We start from the raw sequence: 21658 nt of genomic DNA, 5'->3' as shown, positions 1-21658 counted from the left end.
ATAAATGCAAAAAGCCCATAAATAAACTTTTAAATGTCTCCCCACTGTACCCACTGATGCCCATTACAATACAGTTAACATTGTGTCATAAAAGTGCAACTATGTACTGCAAGGACTCCAGGGCACAAACACTAGAAACTATGATATAAACTGTGATGTAGGGACTCTAAATTGTGTTAAGGAGACTGATTGGAATGCAGCTCTCATCCTTGGCAGAGCTTCTTAGTGTTTGCTTTGTAAGCAGGGCAGCAGACGGCCTCTCCTGGCCTGAATAAGGAGAGGCCCCAGTGTTTCACTGCAGTGCACTGCGAGAGTTTTTCTCTGAAACCATCCACCTCACCAGCTCCACATATCTAGATCTGTTAGATGCAGCATGTCTTGTGTTTTGTATTATTGTGCAGCAGCAGAAAATGGCACGATCAAAACATTGCTCTGGTTGTTTGAGTGACATGTCCAGCCCAACACCGAAACATTGGCTCAATCAGTGGTGGGGATATCTGTTTTTGACCAATGGAAGACTAGGGGATTGCAGTTGCGTTTCCACTTTCATAAGACTTCATAATCTACTCTTATGTGGTGAAATAATATATTGGATTTGTATGCAAAAAAGGGATTTCTTATGCTGTTCAATTATTCAGCGATTAACTAAAGTTGTGTTAAAATTTGTAATGTACATCATTATTATGATACACATTATAGTAGCTGACATTATATGCAAGAGATGACAGCAGTGTCCTGCAGTGTACCATGCATAATCTGTACATACATGATATCTACATTATAGAAATGTACAGTATACTATATATATATTTCTCGAATCGGATTGGACAAGAGGCATTCCAAGAGTGCTGCTGTCTCAGAACTCGGAGGCTTTACTGTTTGTATCACTCTGCTTGTGTTTGTGGCATTCTAAACTAAAGTGTAAGAGGAGCGCAGATGTGTTAAAAGCAGCTAGATGTGTCTTTTAATATGTGTTCGTGCCTGTTGCCTGTGTGATATTGCTTATAAAAAAATACACACTGATCACAATGTATAGTCAGGACATTAATAATGTGAAAATTTACTATTACAATTTTTAAACTGTGGAAAGAAATTCTTAAACTACTTCAAAGAGTTGTCATCAAAAAATCCTCCACATGCAGCAATGACAGCTTTGCAGATCCTTGGCATTCCAGCTGTCACTTTGTCCAGATACTCACGGGACATTTCACTCCACGTTTCCTGTAACACTTGGCATAGATGTGGCTGTGTCTTTTCAGGCACTTCTCACGCACCTTACAATCTATCTGATCCCACAAAAGCTCAATGGTGTTAAGATCCATAACACTCTTTTCCTAAGATATGCTAGTCTATTCCATACTGTGGCAACTCAAAGACAATGTTAAGCTTCATTTAATGAACCAAATAGCTTTCAACTGTGTTTGATATAATGGCAATTGATTTTCTAGTACCAATTTAGCATGATTACTCAATGGTAAGGTGTTGGAGTGATGGCTGCTGGAAATGGGGCCTGCCTAGATTTGATCAAAAATGACTTTTTTCAAATAGTGATGGTGCTGTTTCTTACATCAGTAATGTCCTGACTTTGGTGAATTAAAGTACCAATTTCCTTCCAAAACAGCAAAATATGTACATTATTCCAAACTTTTTGCCACCAGTGCATGTGTGTGTGTGATATATATATATATATATATATATATATAATACAAAATATACTGTAAGTAACTGTATTTCACTACAGTTACAATTTAAATAATTGGTATTTAGAATACAGTTATATTCAAAAAGTATTTTGATTACTGAAGAGATTACTTTGCATTTTATTGTCATTTGTTTCATTTAACATTTAGTCCTTTCAGATGGAAATCATTTATACATATAAATGATGTGATCCAAAGTGCATTTGAACAGCGGTGAAACACTTTCTTATGATGTGTTACTTTCATACGAGCAGACAGAGAATTAAGTTTGGAGCAAAAGAAATAGAAATAAACCTTGTGTAAATCGTCAGCTTTACGCTAAGCTACAATTTTATTTCTAGCCATTTTACATGCACGTTACCAGGCACGATCATATATTTTTTTTTTATCAAGAAAATTCACGTTGGATCATAATTTAGTTTTTTCTAGTAACACCTTTGATATTAGAGCAAACATCCTATTCCTGATCATTTTTGTATTGTTTTCATGTAAAAATATAAAAAAATCCTTAAAACAAGATCAATTTGATTAATCTTGTTTTAGAAACAACACTGTATACGATATTTAGGTTTTTATAGTCAAAACAAGTGAAAAAAATCTACCAGTGCTGAAGAAGTAATCCAAAGTATTTAGAATATGTTACTGACCTTGAGTATTCTAACGAAATATGTAGTGGAATACATTTCAAAATTAACCCTCCCAACCCTGCATGTACACTCACCTAAAGGATTATTAGGAACACCTGTTCAATTTCTCATTAATGCAATTATCTAATCAACCAGTCACATGGCAGTTGCTTCAATGCATTTAGGGGTGTGGTCCTAGTCAAGATAATCTCCTGAACTCCAAACTGAATGTCAGAATGGGAAAGAAAGGTGATTTAAGCAATTTTGAGCATAGCATGGTTGTTGGTGCCAGACGGGCCGGTCTGAGTATTTCACAATCTGCTCAGTTACTGGGATTTTCACACACAACCATTTCTAGGGTTTACAAAGAATGGTGTGAAGGGAAAAACATCCAGTATGCGGCAGTCCTGTGGGCTGAAAATGCCTTGTTGATGCTAGAGGTCAGAGGAGAATAGGCCGACTGATTCAAGCTGATAGAAGAGCAACTTTGCCTGAAATAACCACTCGCTACAACCGAGGTATGCAGCAAAGCATTTGTGAAGCCACAACACGCACAACCTTGAGGCGGATGGGCTACAACAGCAGAAGACCCCACCGGTACCACTCATCTCCACTACAAATAGGAAAAAGAGGCTACAATTTGCAAGAGCTCACCAAAATTGGACAGTTGAAGACTGGAAAAATGTTGCCTGGTCTGATGAGTCTCGATTTCTGTTGAGACATTCAGATGGTAGAGTCAGAATTTGGCGTAAACAGAATGAGAACATGGATCCATCATGCCTTGTTACCACTGTACAGGCTGGTGGTGGTGGTGTAATGGTGTGGGGGATGTTTTCTTGGCACACTTTAGGCCCCTTAGTGCCAATTGGGCATTGTTTAAATGCCACGGCCTACCTGAGCATTGTTTCTGACCATGTCCATCCCTTTATGGCCACCATGTACCTATCCTCTGATGGCTACTTCCAGCAGGATAATGCACCATGTCACAAAGCTCGAATCATTTCAAATTGGTTTCTTGAACATGACAATGAGTTCACTGTACTAAAATGGCCCCCACAGTCACCAGATCTCAACCCAATAGAGCATCTTTGGGATGTGGTGGAACGGGAGCTTGGTGCCCTGGATGTGCATCCCACACATCTCCATCAACTGCAAGATGCTATCCTATCAATATGGGCCAACATTTCTAAAGAATGCTTTCAGCACCTTGTTGAATCAATGCCACGTAGAATTAAGGCAGTTCTGAAGGCGAAAGGGGGTCAAACACCGTATTAGTATGGTGTTCCTAATAATCCTTTAGGTGAGTGTATATATATATACACATACACACTGTATAAAATGTAAACTTGTTATTCGACAACTGCACGTTAACCAAAATGTCAGCCCATGCATTTTTAATCACTAAGCTTATTCAGAAAGTTAAAGGCTGTAACTTTCCGGAAAAGATTCCTTGAGGTCAGTGTACAGTCAAATGTTCTAGAAGTTCCCATGTTGTTGTACAGAAATAAGCAGGAATGGTTTATATCTTCCTTGCTTTCCTGTTGTGTTTGAATTTGTTTATAAAATGCTCTTGGGAAAATAGTTATGGTATGTACTCAATTCTGACACACTTCCTGTCTTCTACACACCTCAATGAGTATATTCTTTGTGTATAGAGCATTGAAGAGATTGCATCACATAGTCTTGTCAAATCAGGATTATGTAGTTCGAATGGAACCAAATTTAATAGCACATGTTCTGGAGTGTTGTATTTTATTGGTTTGTTTATAGATTTGTGACTTTTGAAGTTCATATTATTGTTGTTCTATCTCATAGAGCTCATTTCATGCCTGTACCGAGGAACACATTCCTCCTCTCAGCAGATCAGGTAAGAAGAACTCCTCAACTAATGACTTAATTTTAACAAAGACCACCTTAAAGATAAATTTAGCCAATTTTGATCATGTGTGTACTCCCATCATATTCAATAGATTTGAAACTTTAAATAGTTCTGCTCTTTGTTGTAGGTTATATTTTAAACTAAAGGGATAGTTTACCCAAAAATACAAATTATGTCATCATTTATTCACCCTCATGTTGTTTCAAACCAGTATGCCTTTCTTCCGTAAAACATAAAAGGAGATGTAAATGATAACAGAATTTTACGTTTCTGGTTAAACTATCCCTATAATATTTATTGCCTGAATCTTGGACTCTGTTTTGCAGTGCGTTCTGTCCTGCTGGCTGCAAAGGTGTTGCAGGAGAAATCTGGGGCTGGCATGGGCAAGGATACCGTGATGTAAGCTTTTTAACGCAGCCTAGGGCTGTGTTCAGTAGAGGGATTATTATGAGTCAACACATGTAAATTTACTACCATATATGGATTGATGGACACTATGTTTGTAATAGCTTACAACAGGCACTTTTTATTAAGGTCAAGTAATTATTTTGATAAGGCACAAGTGACAGAGAATGTTAAAAACTCTGTATGATGTAATGTTGCAAAGTATACGTGTGTTTATGTTTTTCTAGACGTCTGTATTGTGCAAAGCTGCAATCCATGCGGGGGTTATTTCAGACAGTCTGGGTGGCATGATCACTGTGTCCCTGCAAAGGGGCATTACTCTATATGAGTCAAACTTCGCTAATGGAATACTGTCTAAAACGTAAGTGTATTGTTTGTCAGAGGATTTGCAGTTGAAACTTGTACAGTATGTGTGCTATAATTAACTAGATTCACAGAAGGTTTTGAACCATATGCACAATTGGATAAGGTATGGTCACATAACAGAACACTATAAGTAGTTACAGTAGTAACATGTTCTAAGTCCAATTTAAAGGGATATTTCACCCAAAAAATGAAAAATCTGTCATCGTTTACTCATGTCGTTCCAAGCCCACATGATGTTCTTTCTTCTGTGGAACACAAAAGGAGATGTTAGGCAAAATGTTAGCCTCAGTCACCATTTCTTCCATTGCATCTTTTTTTTTCTTCTTTTCTTCCATACAAGGAAAGTGAAGGGTGACTGAGGCTAACATTCTGTAAATAATGACAGAATTTCCATTTTTCCTTTTAGGGTGAAGTATCTATTTAAATTGGACTTAGAACATGTTACTACTGTAACTACTTATAGTGTACTGTTACTGTACTGTATGTGTCCATACCGTATCCAATTGTGTCAGCAAATTTAAACAAAACAATTAAGAACGCTTCATTCATTTAATTTTTTCTTTACAGCGGTTCCTTATCAGATAAACGGCTTGTCTTCCACAGAGGTAATAACTCCCAGTCTATGAGATATGATTCAGGCAGATATGACTATAATATATAACTAGTAATTTTTCAATGTCATCCAGTGATTATAATTTATATATATACAGATCACTAATAGGCCTGAGTTATGGCTTTGCTCTAGAAGATTAATTTAATGTAATAATATTTATTTAACTGCAAATCAAATGCGACTTGTTAATATTATTATTAAGATAAGCACATGCTGTAACACTATATGCAACACTAAATATACATAATTATCAAAATAATGTTGTATGTTATATACTTCAAACATATTTAAACATTTATATACCTTATATGTGCTGCTTTACTCCGAAGTGACTAATTGTTGATTCATTTGTAAAATTGAGATTTCTTGTTTTAATTTGATCCCAAGACCAGCGATGAGTCAGTGTTCAGGGTACACACAAAATTACAGTGAATATAATATGCAGCTGCACCTGCTGCATGATACTTACACCTTAAACATGGTATTAGTACTTATTTGTAATTACACATTGCTTGTAGATAAACATGGCATAGCAATTTGAACACTAACATTTACTTGCAAGGGTAATAATATTAATCTGAGGTATGCAAAAGGACAATCTTCACTTGCATGAACACGTTCTGTTCCCTGTCAATGCACAGAGTGTGATAGTGAGCTAAGAGTGGTGGCCTATAACACCTCTTCAGTGTGGGACGAGGTGAACAGATTCGGTGAGCAGGTCTCGTGGTCTCCAAGATATGGGAACTCTCACTGGACTGCCAGCTCTGAAGATCAGCACCCATGGCTGGAGCTTGAGCTGTGGAACAGGAGTACTGTCACAGGTCAGGGGTCATCCTTGAACAATCACTGTTTCTCTCCAAAACACTGGCAATTTTAGAGATTTACTGTATCTAGTAGAATATGCTGTACTTTTAGATCAAATGTGAATGTTGCAGAAGCACAGGAAGGAAAATATTTGAAGACCCCATGAAATCACTCAATGTACGGAGTTTTCTTTCACGTGTTGACATATTTCGTATTGAAACAGGCAGATTGCTCAGCTTATGTCCTATTGCTTTTATAAGATATGCCAATGTTTAATAAGTTGCATTTATTAATATGAATAATCAGAATAAAAAATGATTCTGCCAAGTTAGTTCATAACTATGACTAGTCAATACAATATATGAGGGAGAAAAATGCAGCTGGATGAGGCAGTTCGGGAGAGAGAGAACCACTCGCAGCTGCCGTGTGTGTGTTTTATGTTTGTGTCTTTTTGTTTCTTTAAATATTACTTTGAATGTTCAGCCAGTTCCCACCTCCTCCTTGCCCATTTTAAACCTTGTTACATTGGTGCTGAAACCTGGGAAGGAGGAGGGATGCGCTGTTGTGGAGTCCTCGCCACTGCCGTCTGCCCAAAAGAGCAGCTGCAGCCGTCCCTGGAGCGGTGGAGTGCTGCCAGGTGCGGAGGGGATCTCTACTGGCCGCAAGAACGCGGAGAGGTATTCCACCCACCAGGGGTCGGCGGACTCGCTGCTGTCCACCTTGGGAGGAGTGGCTGTCGTCCGCCAGAGGATGGATGAGGACCAGGTGACGGCGTGTCTGGGAACCGGCGAGCTATTTTTTTTTTTTTTTTCTCTCCTCTCTTTCTCTCACTGTCGCTCCGCCTCGCCCTTTCCCTCTTCCCAGCTCTAGAGAGGTAGGGAAAAGCCCCCCTGCTTGTTCCCCAGCCTGAGGCAAAGGAGGGAGGAGTGTGATTAGGAGGAGGGCGGGGCCGGGCTGTGACCACTCACGCCCGGCCCCCAATCGGGCTTATCAGCCGAGGAGAGAGATAAATGCAGCTGGATGTGGCAGTTCGGGAGAGAGAGAGCCACATGCAGCTGCTGTGTGTGTGTTTATGTTTGTGTCTTTTTGTTTCATTAAATATTACTTTGACTGTTCAGCTAGTTCCCACCTCCTCCTTGCCCATTTTAAACCTTGTTACAGCTACAAATGCTGTCGATAACTTACTGTATATTGAACCGGGAATATTCCTTTTAATTTGTTATTTGATAAGAGTACGACTGCAACAGTTCTGTTTTTATTGCACTCATCAATACTTGATGGTCTCACGTCTGCTTGCAGGCATCATAACAAAGGGTACACCAAACTACTACATTGAATCTTACACCCTCATGTTCAGCAAAGACCGCAAAAACTGGAAAGTTTACAAAGCTCCATCTAGCAAAGAAAGAAAGGTAAAAATAAATCTATCAAATACTATACATTTGTTAATATAATTTAAATCCCTGTTCTGTCGTTTAGGTTTTTAATTGAAATATTATGACATTTCTCATTCTTTTAAGGTTTTTGAGGCCTATGATGATGGTCATTGGACAGTGCTCAACAGTTTGATTCTTCCAGTAGTAGCACGCTACCTTCTTCTCAAACCCCAGCAGTGGCATATCAGAGCCTCTGCACAAGTACAGGTGCTGGGTTGCCCCTCTGCCCCTTTCAGATCCCGTTCTTATGGAGATGGTAAGGATTTAACCCAGAATTCAGAACCTCTTTTTGTTGCGGAGTAGAAGACTTGAAACTTCAGTTTAGATGTGTTACACTGTATGTAATACAAACACATATAAAAGACTGATAGTCACTGCCAGTAACCGATACACTCACCGACCACTTTATTAGGTACACCTGTACACCTACTTATTTATGCAGTTATCTAATCAGTCAATCGTGTGACAGCAGTGCAATGCATAAAATCATACAGATGTGGGTCAGGAACTTCAGTTAATGTTCACTTCAACCATTAGAATGGGGGAAAATGTTGATCTCATTGATTTCGGCCGTGGCATGATTTTTGGTACCAGATGGGCTGGTTTATACGGTGGCCGACAGAGCTCAACGTGCTGCAACCTAAAGAAGACGCATCCAAATAGAAAAAAACACATGCAAATAAAAAAAACACCCGCAAATTAAGAAAACATCTTCATCAGTTTCACAACACACGTGCGCTCCAAATACTCACAACACAACAAAATACAGAAACGCGCTGCAAAACTTCACAACACAACCAAATATAGAAACGCGCTGTAAGTAATACAGACCACAACGGAAATGTTTCCGGGGGAACCAAATAAGTGACGAACCCGGCTGGGACGTGCTTATTGCACGTGAGCATCCCTATGCCCTACTCCCTTCGAAGGGCAGACGGCAGAGCTCTTCAAGTGGGACTTTGGAGTGAGCATGGCACTAGTGTGCCATTTATGTAGCCGTTTGGAACGCACTTGATGAAGGGAGCAATGAAAGACAACTTCCAACGTAATTATTTTCACCTGGGATGTTCCCATGACAACGCAGCACGTTGTCCATCAGCTGAATAGCTGTTCTGAGGACAGAAATATAATGCTGTTAACATAACGGTTGCAAATAAATTTATTTTTACTTTACAAAAAAACAGTTAAAATATGCGTTTTATATATCCGTTATATATCTGTGTGTCAGTGTCTCAACTTTAAAACATTGGACCCTACATTACCTACACCTTCTTATGAAACTTTGCTTTATGAAAAATTAAACATAACATGAAACAATTTGTATAGTGTAACTCAGAGCCATGGAGAGAATGGCTCTGGTGTAACTGATGTAAAGATTAATATCTTTCCTTCATGTTCCTCTTCTCTATCTTTTTTATTTATTTTAGTTTTCAGCTCATTGTTCTTTTCTCATTTCTGATGACATTGAACATATTGTTAATACATTTTGTATATTGTATACAAGTTGTATGTCATAAAAAATTAATATCTGTATGTTTTATGGGAAAAAAGTTAAAATAAATAAAATAAAATAAAGTAGAATTTTGAGCTGTAAGCAAAGAGTAGAAGAACTATAAAAAGTATAATATTACAATATAATATTATAATATTATTTCTATATACAATATATTACAATATTATTTTAATATTATAGTTTATTTATAAAAAATATATATAGGCTTTTACTTCTTGTCAATATCAGTTCTTTGCTGTAAGCAGGTCCCAGCCGGGTTCGGTCACTTATTTGGTTCCCCGGAAACATTTCCGTTGTGGTCTGTGTTACTTGCAGCTGTTTCTGTATTTGGTTGTGTTGTGAGTATTTGGAGTACACGTGTGCTGTGAAACTGATGAAGATGTTTTCTTAATTTGCTGGTGTTTTTTTTCTATTTGCATGCGTTTTTTCTATTTGCATGCATCTTCTTTAGGTTGCAGCACGTTGAGCTCTCTCGGCCACCGTAGGTTTAAGTATTTCTGTAACCGCTGATCTCCTGGGATTTTCACGCACAAGCGTTTACTCAAAATTGTGCCAAAAACAAAAAACATCCAGTTTTGCGGACGGAAATGCCTTGTTGAGGTGAGAGGTCAATGGAGAATGGCCAGATAACCACTCTGTACAATTGTAGTGAGCAGAATAGCATCTCAGACATGGAACCTTGAGGCGGATGGGCTACAACAGTAGAAGAGTAAAAGCATCACAAGCTTAAATTGATCGTAGAGACCACTGGCACCAATAGTTTCTACGATCTACTTAGGCTTACAAATCTTTTGGGAAATGCTGCCCTGACAAGCTGACAGAAAGGCAGTAACTCAGATAACTCCTCATACCGAACAAGTGTGGCCATTCTACATTGACCTCTCTCATCAACAAGGTGCTTCTGTCTGCAGAACTGCCGCATACTGGATGTTTTTTTTTATTTGAGCACCATTCTGAGTAACTCTAAGACTGTTGTGTGTTAAGATCCAAGGAGATCAGCAGTTACAGAAATACTCAAACCAGCCCGTCTGGCACCAACAATCATGCCACGGTCAAAATCACTGAGATCACATTTGTTCCCCATTCTGATGGTTGAAGTGAACATTAATTGAAGGTCCTGACCCATATCTACATGATTTTAATAAGTGTGTGTGTGTGTGTGTGTGTGTGTGTGTGTGTGTGTGTGTGTGTGTGTGTGTGTGTGTGTGTATCACTTTATGGGGACCAAATGTCCCCATAAGGATAGTAAAACCCAAAATTTTTGACCTAGTGGGGACATTTTGTCGGTCCCCATGAGGAAAACAGCTTCTAAATCATACTAAATTATGTTTTTTGAAAATGTAAAAATGCAGAAAGTTTTCTGTGAGGGTTAGGTTTAGGGGTAGGGTTAGGTTTAGGGGATAGAATATAGAGTTTGTACAGTATAAAAACCATTATGTCTATGGAAAGTCCCCATAAAACATGGAAACACTGTGTGTGTGTGTGTGTGTGTGTGTGTGTGTGTGTGTGTGTGTGTGTGTGTGTGTGTGTGTGTGTGTGTGTGTGTGTGTGTGTGTGTGTGTGTGTGTGCATGTGTGCATAACCATTGCAGTGAAGTTACAATTCCAAGGACACTATGATATGTCTAGTAACAAATTAAGTTTTTTGTAGTTTAATTTTAATTCTTTTCTTTCATAAGGATTCAGCTCTGGCAAGACAGCTGTCACAGAAACAGTACCACTAGACACACTGCCTACTGAGGATCCTGTGATCACAAGAAACTTAGGTGAATGAATTTGCAAGCTGTTTTATTCGGTGACTGATAATATGAATGACAACATTAACATAATGATGTGTAAACTGATAGTGGATTCCATTATATAGGCTAAAAACAGCTTTCATTATTTTCCCACAGGCCCCAGCCAGGCAGTGATACTAGTGGCAGGCATGGTTTTGGGTGCCGCTCTGTGTGTGGGTTGCCTTTTGGCTGGACTCATTTGGTGGAGAAGGTACCGCATCAACTGTTCCTCAGAAAGAATTTATAACAGTCATTGCAAATTAGATTCAGATTGTCACAACAGTAACCATTTTGATGCTATAACAGTCTGTGGGTGATTCTTAAGATAACATGTCAAGGTCACATTTCAACCCAAAATCAAAAGACAAAAACATGAAATTATAAGTTGTATTAAGAAAATAAGGCCTATTATTTAACCATTAAGATTTTTGCCTTGTGACATTATGTTCATGATATTTATCCCCAATTCTCCCTGTTGCAATGCATTTGGACATTTAAATTTTATTATATTTTTTGTAGGTTTTTTTTATTTGTAATTCGCATTATTATTCCCATTTGAAATGGTGATTCTAATTACTGTCCATCGTGGAGTGTTACAGTTTTATCATCAGCATAAAAAGGCAGTACAACAGATAATATACCACAGTTAGTTCCGGTCCTCGAATCTGATTGGACGAGAGATGTTCCATGAGCACTGATGGTGTGACAGCATCAGCACTCAGACACTTTACTGTGTGTATCACTCTGCTTGTGTTAGTGCTGTTCTAAACTAAAGTGTAAGTGTAGTCCATATGTGTTAGGAGTTACTGTCTTTATTTTTGAAATTACATATGTTAGCCAGCAGGTGGTGGCAAAAGATAATTTTTGTGTGTAATGAGCCAGTTGGTGACATAAAGTGAATCCGTTAGTCATTGTTTACATAGAACAGTGCTTTGTGAGTTTACACATTGGATACATACTGTTTAAAATAGCGGAGGACATCACTGTATCTATAGTGAATGACATTTGTGCACCGGCTACCCTGAAATAGAGAGGAATACCCTATTCCACTGAGAAAGCTGACCTTCAGAAAGCTGTAAGCATCTCTGATTGTGTGTGGCAACAGGTGATCGCACACGCTCCGTCTCTCTCTCTCTCTCTCTCTCACACACACACAAACACACACAGAGAAACACACACATCCATAATCTATCCTTTTTTATCCAATGACTTGTTAGAAACAGGACTATTTCTGTGTTTTTGAATTACTAATGGAGGCTTGGACGCATCATTTGTTTTGAACCAGCAATGGCAGATTCTGATCGGTCACTGTAAGGGGGTTAGATGGGCAAGGAGGAGGCGAGAAACGGCTTGTCAACATAAATCATAATTTTTATGAAAACTTAAACCAAAAGCATAAACAAACACACACGACGGACATGCCAAAATTCTCTCTCTCTCGAACCATCGTCACCGGCCGCCTTTATCCCTCGCGCGCCTCATCAGGCCGATTGGGGACCGGGCGCTATATTCCGACCCAGCCCCTCCCCCCTCCGCTCCACAGTCACGTTATAAAGTAGTTCCATGCACAAATGCGTTTTTTGACTGTACTTGGTTTTTCCTAATTTTTTAAATGTACTTGTTCATTGAACTGTTGTATATAAGCAATATCACATTACCAATCGTGCTATATGGCCCTACATCAGCACTGCTGTAATTACCTACTGCCGAATCACAGCAGTGCTGATATAGGGCTATATCGCTCTCTTGCTCGTGTGATTATTGCTTAACCATCATATGCTAAATAATGTATACTTTAAAAAAAGAAATTCTCGTTACAGTAAAGGAATTTTTTTTTGCATTACGGTAATGAGAATGGGGTTTATGAGAATGTACTTGAAAATAAATGTCTTACAGTAATTCAGATATTTCTTATTGTTCCCAAAAAAGCCTGTCTTTTATTTTGGGTGTGGAAATATGACCCTGATATGTTCTTGACAGGTTTCATTAGAGCCATCCCTCTACCTGTGTTTTTTATTTCAGAAAAAGAAGTGCAGAAATAAAGAAATGTTGCGTTGACCGAGGTAACAGTTATTACTTTGTTTTTATTCCACGTCCAATGTTGTTGGTATTTCCTGACTGATTTCCTTTGTCTCTGCTTCAGGCAGTCAGGGTCTCCATGGGAAGAAGCTTCCGTGCACAAACCTTGAGCTTATATCATACCCTCTTGTTAGGAACATCCACGACGCTCTCCCCAACCCTCCTCACAATGGTTAGACATACATACAGCTTTTCAACCCAGTATAGTAATGAATACAGAAATTCATGAAGAAATGTTTGAGTCGACAAGTGAGACAAGGCAGTGTTTGTTGAGAAGACGCTGCTGGGTACAAAAGTTCTTAGAGCCTCTACAAATCAACAGCTCACAGACATCATGCTAATATATAGCAGCACATAAGAGGGTTAGTGTGACTCAAACAGCAGGAAGGATACAAACAGAAAGCCAAGTAGTCATTCTGTCACCCTTTTGTTAGAGCATCCTTATTAGGGTTGCCAGATTTAGCAGAGAAAATTCCTTTTAGAATGGGCACTCTCTATTTCTTTATACAACCAATTCCATTTGAGATTTAAAGGTGAAATGTGAAAAAAAAAAAAAGAAATTATGTTTAAATACTGTTTTAGCATCCTGAAGAGCCCAACACCGCAAAATTAGGTCAACCAATGGCGTGAGTTTGGGGCAGAGCTATCTGTTTGTGCGACTCAAGTCACCATTCACTTTCATTGCCTCTTTTTTTCCAAACAATGAAAGTAAATGGTGTCCAGGGCTGAACTGGGAAGAGAAATCGGCCCAGGATTTTACATGGCAAGTGGCCTAAAAGCTGTCCTTTTCTGCATATCGCACCAATGTTTTGTGGTCTGTTTCTGCATAGCACGGCGGCTCATTTTAGCTTATTCGGCCCGCTCTGTTCTCCTGATGGCCAGTCCGCCCCTGATCGGCCCCAAAGTGCGTCGGTATGTTGACTGAGACTAACATTCTGCCTAACACCTCGTTTTGCGTTCCAAAGAACATCATACTGGTTTGAGGGTGAATAAATTGTGACAGAATTTTCATTTTTGGGTAAAATATCCCTTTAACTATGAGATGATTACATTTATTATAGAACGATTGGCAACCCTAACCTCCATCTTCCCCCTTTTTTGCGCCACTCTGTACTCTTGCTCAACTGAGCTGCCTATGGAACCCAGAGAAGGCATCCTTCCATGTCAATCTCTCTTATTCCCTTGCCCAACAGTTGCTCGAAGGCAGCATAAACAAGTCTTTCTTTAGCTGGCAGTGCTTCTCTGAAAGGATTCTTTAATTAGAGCCCAAATTAGGGGCATTCAAGCCAGAAGAGCACCCTCCCCACAGCCCATTGGCGGCCAACAGACCCTTTAGTAAGGGGTTCTGGGATGAGGAGGACAGAGGATCAGTGGTCAAGACAATCAGAGTCCTTTCTAAATTCGCTTTAATTAAAGCAGTTTTGCCCTTTAGCATTCTTGCTGAGTGAGTGAAGGACTGAAAGAAGGAGACAAGAAGAGAGAAAGGGGGAAAACTTGGGGCCCCTTTCACATCCCTAACTGCTGTTGTACACAGTGCAGTGGGTGGCCTACGCGATCATGTGGGAACTTAATAATGCCTTGATATGAGCTGGTCTAGGGAAAGGCCAAATCTCTGGGGATGAGGACCAATCAAAGGGAGGGTTTAATCACTAAATTTTTTGTCTGATTGTTTGATAATTAAGGTGAGGTGTTCAATAAGTTTGTATTGTAAATGCTTGCTATGGAACAAATCTAAAGCATCATATGAATCATGTACACATCAAAGTAGAATATATATATATAGAGAGAGAGAGAGAGAGAGAGAGAGATAGATAGATAGATATAGATAGATAGATTAAAATCTATTAAATTATAGTTAAATTAGGCTGTGATTTGAGGACCCCCAGGGGTTCATGATGGTATTGCAGGGGGTAATGATACTGTGACAGAATTGACAAGCCAAGACGTTTTCTTAATGAAATAATTAAAATAAATATTATTATAATTTAAAAATACATTTTTAAATTAAAATAAATGTCATTATCTTTATATTATTCATATCAAATAGTTATAAAATATTTAATATTAAAAACAAATTTAAGGAACTTCAAATATCTATATTTATAATTGTTAAAAATAGATTCGCATTTCCTGAAGGAAATATCTGTGCTTACAATGAAGAAACTCACGAATAATAATATTATTTTTTGTAGTTAATCGTGATTTATCGTCGATTTTGAAAGTGCTGAAATTTGACACTAGATGTACTTCCTTTCAAAAATAATTTATTTCCATTTTAGGAAAGAAAAAAACAATATATTGTGCTTTACTAATATTTCCCAAACAAAGCCTTCAACAGTATAAAGATAGAAATGCACTAAAATAGAACCAATTGAAGGAACATTAAACGTTTCCCAAAGTCTAATTGGGAGGTTGACTGATTGAAAGAACACTGATTGTTACAGCAGTCACAAAGCTGTTGTTGGATATTTGGTATGCAACATTTAGAAGGGAACTTTACATTGATCTCATTCTCACAACATTATATGCAAGGATATTTGGTATGCTAAATTTAGAATGGAATTTAGGGACTCAAAATATGTGAGCTATGAACTAAATTAAACTGTCCTTATTGTACATTATTAGGTAATGAAATGTATAATAGAATTAGTCACGTTCTACAACCATTATAAATGAATTAATGACAAATAACTAGATTATTTGTCTTAATAGATTCTCCACCATTGAAATCGTAATACAACGTCTAGTTGAATCAGCTCACAATTTCTATCGTAAGGAATTAGCTTTAATAAGTGAATTATGATTAATTCATTTATTGGAGTGATATTATTCTCATGGCTTACTGAAAATAATATCACACATATTTAGGTACAGCTTTGAAGCGAAATCTTTTAGAAACAGGGATGAGATTATTTATCAAAATATACCACAGTCAAATCATCTTTGAACACAGACAAACTTTATTACTATTCTAAACATAAATCTAATCTAACAAATGTATACATAAGACAGGTTGGTAAAAAGTGACAGAATGTGAAATAAATGATCAGTACAGTGAAAATGAACTTAATGGTGTCTGTTGACAATACCTTAAGAGCCATTTATCCTCCTTTGAGTCTACATCGATTTGCTATCAGATTACCCAAATTATTTAATTAATACACCAGCACTTTGAGCACAATATTGGAGATTTACTTGCGTGTCTTTGTGGTGTTTCCTTGCATTCTTTGTGTTGCTTCGTTCTTGGCGCTTGGTCAAAAGTTAATTCCGTTGATGTTTTTGACCTCTGTATGATTGAATTTATTGTCTGAATGAATGATGAAGTTAGCTGTGAAGCGAGGCCTTCTCATGGGTTTGTGAACCGTAGAGAGTGATGAGCTTTCTCGGGATGTCGAGTCCCAAGCTTCCTTGGGCCTCACATGGCATGGACCTGGCAGTCAGCGGAGCGACCAGACGAAGCACGTGCAGGCAGAAGAGCGAAGAGCCCCCAGAGCCAAGAGAGAAGGGAAGGGACAAGAGAGGAGAGGATGAAGAGCCAAGAGGATGAAGAGACAAGAGCACGTGTTCTTCCTGTTTGGAAATATTTCAACTGAAATTGGCCGCATCCCCAAAGGTGTCCTGCGCCAATCAGAAGTGACTTTTCAGAGTCACATGGTCAACTGGGCTGTCTCTTCCGACAGTCGATTTATGGTCCTTTGTTCCAGAGTCTTAAAAATCTCCTGCTCAAAAATAGTGCATATTTAATCATGAGCTTTTATATCTTGAGAATGGTACAAGAGACATGATATTCGTTGTCATCAGCTTTCTCTGCAAACGCCAGCGAATGCTTGCATACTAAACATAAAAAAAAATTCATGGATGTTATACGTGTAGGTAACAAAACATGAAAATCCCTGGTTACAAAATAATACTGGTTAATTAATTGGTTATACAACATGAATGAAATATTATACACATTTAAAGAGGTATATCAGGCTATAATCATTAATTTGTCAGTTACAAACGTTACCACCGTTCAAAGTGATTTTCAGCATTATCTAGCAAGGCTAGATTAAGATGAAATGTCTTCGAGTTGTGCAAATCTGATGGTCCTTGTAACCTTACACAGAACAGCCTGGTTTAACTCTTTGTGGGGGGGTGGGTTCTGGCTGAAGGCCTGTAATTTATGACGTTGAAACATTCCAAACTGAAAGGCTGGGTTTTTCCTCGATTCAAATAATGTTGCTGGAATTCTGCATATACAATCTTACACTGTGTTCTTGAATCACGTTGGGGCGTCAATGTCAACTCCACATGAAAAGCACTTTCAGACAAAAACGTCTCATTCTGCGCTTTGATGATAGTTAAAACTTGACGTGTTTGAAATGCACCTTACATAGGCTGAAATATATTTGATTTCTTAAGTCCCATTTGGGCTTGTTTTGTACAACAAATAGCATTGAGCTGTTACGTGTGTGAAGTGGTGTGTTTCAGTGTAATGACGCCAGGCAGACACATTACAAAGGTTCCGCACTTCCAACCAGTGTTGAGGTGGTTTATGCTGTATTAACTGTAAATACGTTAATACATTTTTTTTATTAATCATGTGTTTACACATTAATTCTGACAGCTCTAATAAAAATATATTGCTTGCTCTGATTTTATTTAGTTTTATATTTGTCATTATATGTCATTATATATTATATGTTTGTTGGAAGTTTAAAAGGGATTTTACACTTCATTGCAGTGTGAATCCTACATTACACATTTCTATAACATTTCTCTGCTGCTTCCAGACTATGCTGAGCCTGATGTAGTAGCAGCTGGGCAGATGGGTCTCACATTCAGACCTCTGATGGAAGAGGGCTACACCTTCCCCTTTGCTCTCAACCACTATGACACCCCCGGACAACAACCTCCTAAATACACAGATCCGCTGCCCCCCGAACCAGAATATGCTACTCCCTTTGGTGAAATAAACTCTCTCATATCACAATCAAAGAACACCAATCTACCTATATGTCGATCCACACAGGGTAAAAGAGCAGTGCTGGGACAACAGTATGACTGCCCTGCCCACAGAATGATCTCTAATGGGTATTGTACTCCAGTCTCAGATGGTACTAGCCAAAAGGCAAGTGTGATCTACGCTGAGCCTCAGACAGTGGAACCACTAATGCATACCTACCATGAGCCACTTTGAGCCACTATAGCATCTACTGAAGACACTTGTGCCTAGCCTTTGTTAGGCTGCTTCAAAGTACATTTCTGCCATTCTAAAGACAACAAACAGAACATGAATGGGCAAATCATATTAATAAGAAGAGTATGCAGGGTTCACAACAGGGAATTTTCAAATTGCGTTTGCCCGGCCACGAAACGTATGGAAAATGAGTCCTAACAACTAATGGAAAAGTCATCTCAATAGTGAATATTGATTTTTCTAGTCATGCCTGGCTGTAAAATATTTCAACAACTTGAAATTGCTCTCTGTGAGTGCAATATCTATAAAATGATTAAAAAAAGACATCCAGTAATCTCAAACAACTAGAAAAGTCTTGGAAATTCATTGGTCAAAAGATGCAGGAATCCTGAATGCTTTTAGCACTGTACACTTTAACTGCAGCCAAACATGAAAGTATGGACAATTGTATTAATACCTTTAACGATTGATACACATAAATGTATCATACAAAACTCTGTTGTTGCTACACGTACTTTAGATTTGAGTATAAGGGATTTTACTGTGGCCATTAATGGATTATTATTATTTGGGAGAAATTATTTATATTGAAAGCTGTTCAGCTGACCACTGAACCTGTGTATTTTTATTTCATGTAAATGTCAATTTCATGTTTGTTTTATAACTGTAACTAATCAGCTTATACTCCATGAGGATTTTGGTTCTGAGGTTGAAACCACTTTAGTATTCAGAAATATTTTTTACATTTTGCATGCTTATTAAATTGTTTTTTTTTTAAAGAATTGTTTCATAGCCAATTTTAAAAGGTTGATTTAATCCAATCACCCTGCTGTTATTTATATAAGAAAAACTATTTAAAGGTGCACTTAGTAATTCCTATTAATTGTTTGTTTACTGACACCTGTTTTCGGTTACCAATGTCATTGTAGAAATACTCTTTTTGCTGGCATTTTTGTCACCTATAATTAAATTTTTGGGTAACCAAGATAAAGTGAGAAGTATTCATGTGATCTAGGATATTTTTAAGATTTGAAACTTTTGGTTTTCCTTTTCTCACATAAACCCTGCCTCTCACAAATCACTCTCACTGGAAAGTGATAATTTAAGGGGTTCTGTTTCAGACACCCAAGGATCCTGGTGCAGTAACGCTCTTCCTCTGTTGACAAAGATTGGCAAGTTAAGACATTGACTCTCTTGATCTGCTTCACTGTTTTGCAATCCTTTAGCAGTCATGGATGTCTCTCTGTGGAAATACCAGTTTAAAATCATCCTGCTAGGTTATGATAATGTGGGAAAGTCATGCTTGCTGGAGCGCTACACAAAGGGCTTGTTTCCAGAGCACATATATGCGACCATTGGAGTGAACGTAAGATTTCACTCCTTAGAGGTTGACCCAGGGGTCATAATGAAACTGCAGCTTTTTGATACAGCTGGTCTTGAGTTCTTACGGTGAGCATTGAGAATAATACACATTTGCACACTCTTTATGATTCCATGAACCTATTATTTAAAAACTGATAAATAATAATATGAGTTGAACTGATAAAATGAAAACAGTTTGTGATTCATATCGTTAAAGAGATTTAGGAGTTTACCTAAAAATGAAAGTTTGGTCATCATTTACTCAACCTCATGTTATTCCTTTAAAAAAAAAAAAAAAGCAAATATCAAGGTTACAGTGAGGCACTTACAATGGAAGTGAATGGGGTCAGTTTTTGGAGGGTTTAAAGGCAGAAATTTGAAGCTTATAATTCATTAATTTGAATAACTTATAAAGCACATGTATTACTTGAGCTGTAAAGTTGTGTAAATTGTCACGTTTACAGTAGTTTTAGGGTTTGTTGACATATCATCGTGGCTATAACTTGACGATACAAGTTACATTATATTATAAAATTGGTAATAACTTTAAACAGAAAAGGTTAGTAAGCTATTTTATCACACTAAAATCATGTAAACACACATTTTGATTAAGTCTTGTGGCTCTACTTTTGAAATTGTTCACATTTACAGATTGGCACCATTCGCTGACATTCTAAGTGCCTTAGTAACCAAATGTTATGCTACTTTTAAAGAAAAGGAGGGACGAGTAAAAATGTATTTTTGTTAGATATCCTGTAGATATCCAACAGTGTTTAATTGTGGAATTCATTGTTGGGTTTTTAGTTTAGTTGTAATCCACAGCCTACTTAACAACGATAACAACCAATTCAATTGCTTTTGAAACAGCCAACATACAGGATATGATAGATATTCATGTATGTTTCTGAATATGTAAATTCATGTAAAAAAAAAAAAAAAAAAAACGTGTGATGCACGTTTACGTAAATAACTCAGCTGGATGTCTGCTGGTGTTTGACCTGAGCAATCATCACATGTTCAGCTACCTTACGCGTTAGCATACAGAGTATCAAGATCCAGCGTCCATATACTGTTCACTTAGTGCTAGTGGGACATAAGAGCGACCGGAAAGAGCGAGAAGTGACTCGAGAGGAGGCAGAACTGCTCGCAAGCGAATTCGGAGCTATGTACATCGAGTCTTCAGCCAAAACGGGTCACAATGTGTGTTTTGAGATGTTGACCCGGCGCATTTATCAAGGCTTTTTGAATGGAGAGGTGCAGGCCGGGGTTACATGCTCCACAAAGAACCATAACGACGTGCCAGCTGAAGACAACAAATGCTGTGCCTCTTAATTTACAACATTTAGCTCTAGACAAATTTTAGACCATGGGAGGAATTATTTATGATGTTTGTTTAGTTCACCACTTAACATACAGTAGGATGTGTGTCTATAACTAATCAGAATGTACGGATGTGTCTGTGATTTGAAATAAAAAAAAATAAATATATATATATATATATATATATATATATATATATATATATATATTGTACCTGTATTAAATAAACTTGAAAATAAAAATGTGTATGTTTTTTTTTTTTTTTTTAATTAAAAATTAATTAATTGAAAACTAATTTTGTGCATTATTGGTCTTGGATTTACACTGTGGGCACAATTATTAGGCAAATTGTATTCCTAAGGATACATTTTATTGTTGAACAAACACAATGCTCTCAGTCAATCCAAAATGTTATTGAACCTCAAATCTGAATGTTTAACAAAGAAAAAGTGAGTTTTGTCTTTCTCTGGAATATATTAGTGTGCACAATTATTAGGCAAATAAATTACAAAAATAATGTCTCCCAACTCAATTGTTTACTCTCAATTTTTAGAGTAAGTGCAACAAATAACTAACACAAAATGACAATTACATAA

At 37.7% G+C, this 21658-nt stretch overlaps 1 protein-coding gene across 1 annotated transcript in view; it reads left to right on the top strand.

Moving 5' to 3' along the window:
• LOC127656354 (discoidin, CUB and LCCL domain-containing protein 1-like) overlaps window positions 1-21194 on the top strand; it is a 28586-nt gene extending 7392 nt beyond the window's left edge. The window contains exons 4-15 of the mRNA XM_052144652.1: window positions 4142-4193; window positions 4532-4604; window positions 4838-4971; window positions 5544-5581; window positions 6231-6410; window positions 7693-7805; window positions 7914-8085; window positions 11021-11107; window positions 11237-11330; window positions 13142-13182; window positions 13263-13370; window positions 17974-21194. Coding sequence (XP_052000612.1) covers window positions 4142-4193; window positions 4532-4604; window positions 4838-4971; window positions 5544-5581; window positions 6231-6410; window positions 7693-7805; window positions 7914-8085; window positions 11021-11107; window positions 11237-11330; window positions 13142-13182; window positions 13263-13370; window positions 17974-18380 — 1499 coding nt within the window. The 3' untranslated portion in view covers window positions 18381-21194. The remainder of the gene's footprint in view (window positions 1-4141; window positions 4194-4531; window positions 4605-4837; window positions 4972-5543; window positions 5582-6230; window positions 6411-7692; window positions 7806-7913; window positions 8086-11020; window positions 11108-11236; window positions 11331-13141; window positions 13183-13262; window positions 13371-17973) is intronic.
• Window positions 21195-21658: the final 464 nt, after the last annotated feature.

The sequence above is a fragment of the Xyrauchen texanus genome, chromosome 15 (assembly GCF_025860055.1).
Source record: "Xyrauchen texanus isolate HMW12.3.18 chromosome 15, RBS_HiC_50CHRs, whole genome shotgun sequence".
In the NCBI taxonomy this organism is placed as follows: domain Eukaryota; kingdom Metazoa; phylum Chordata; class Actinopteri; order Cypriniformes; family Catostomidae; genus Xyrauchen; species Xyrauchen texanus.
This window is presented reverse-complemented; position numbering and strand designations above follow the sequence as displayed.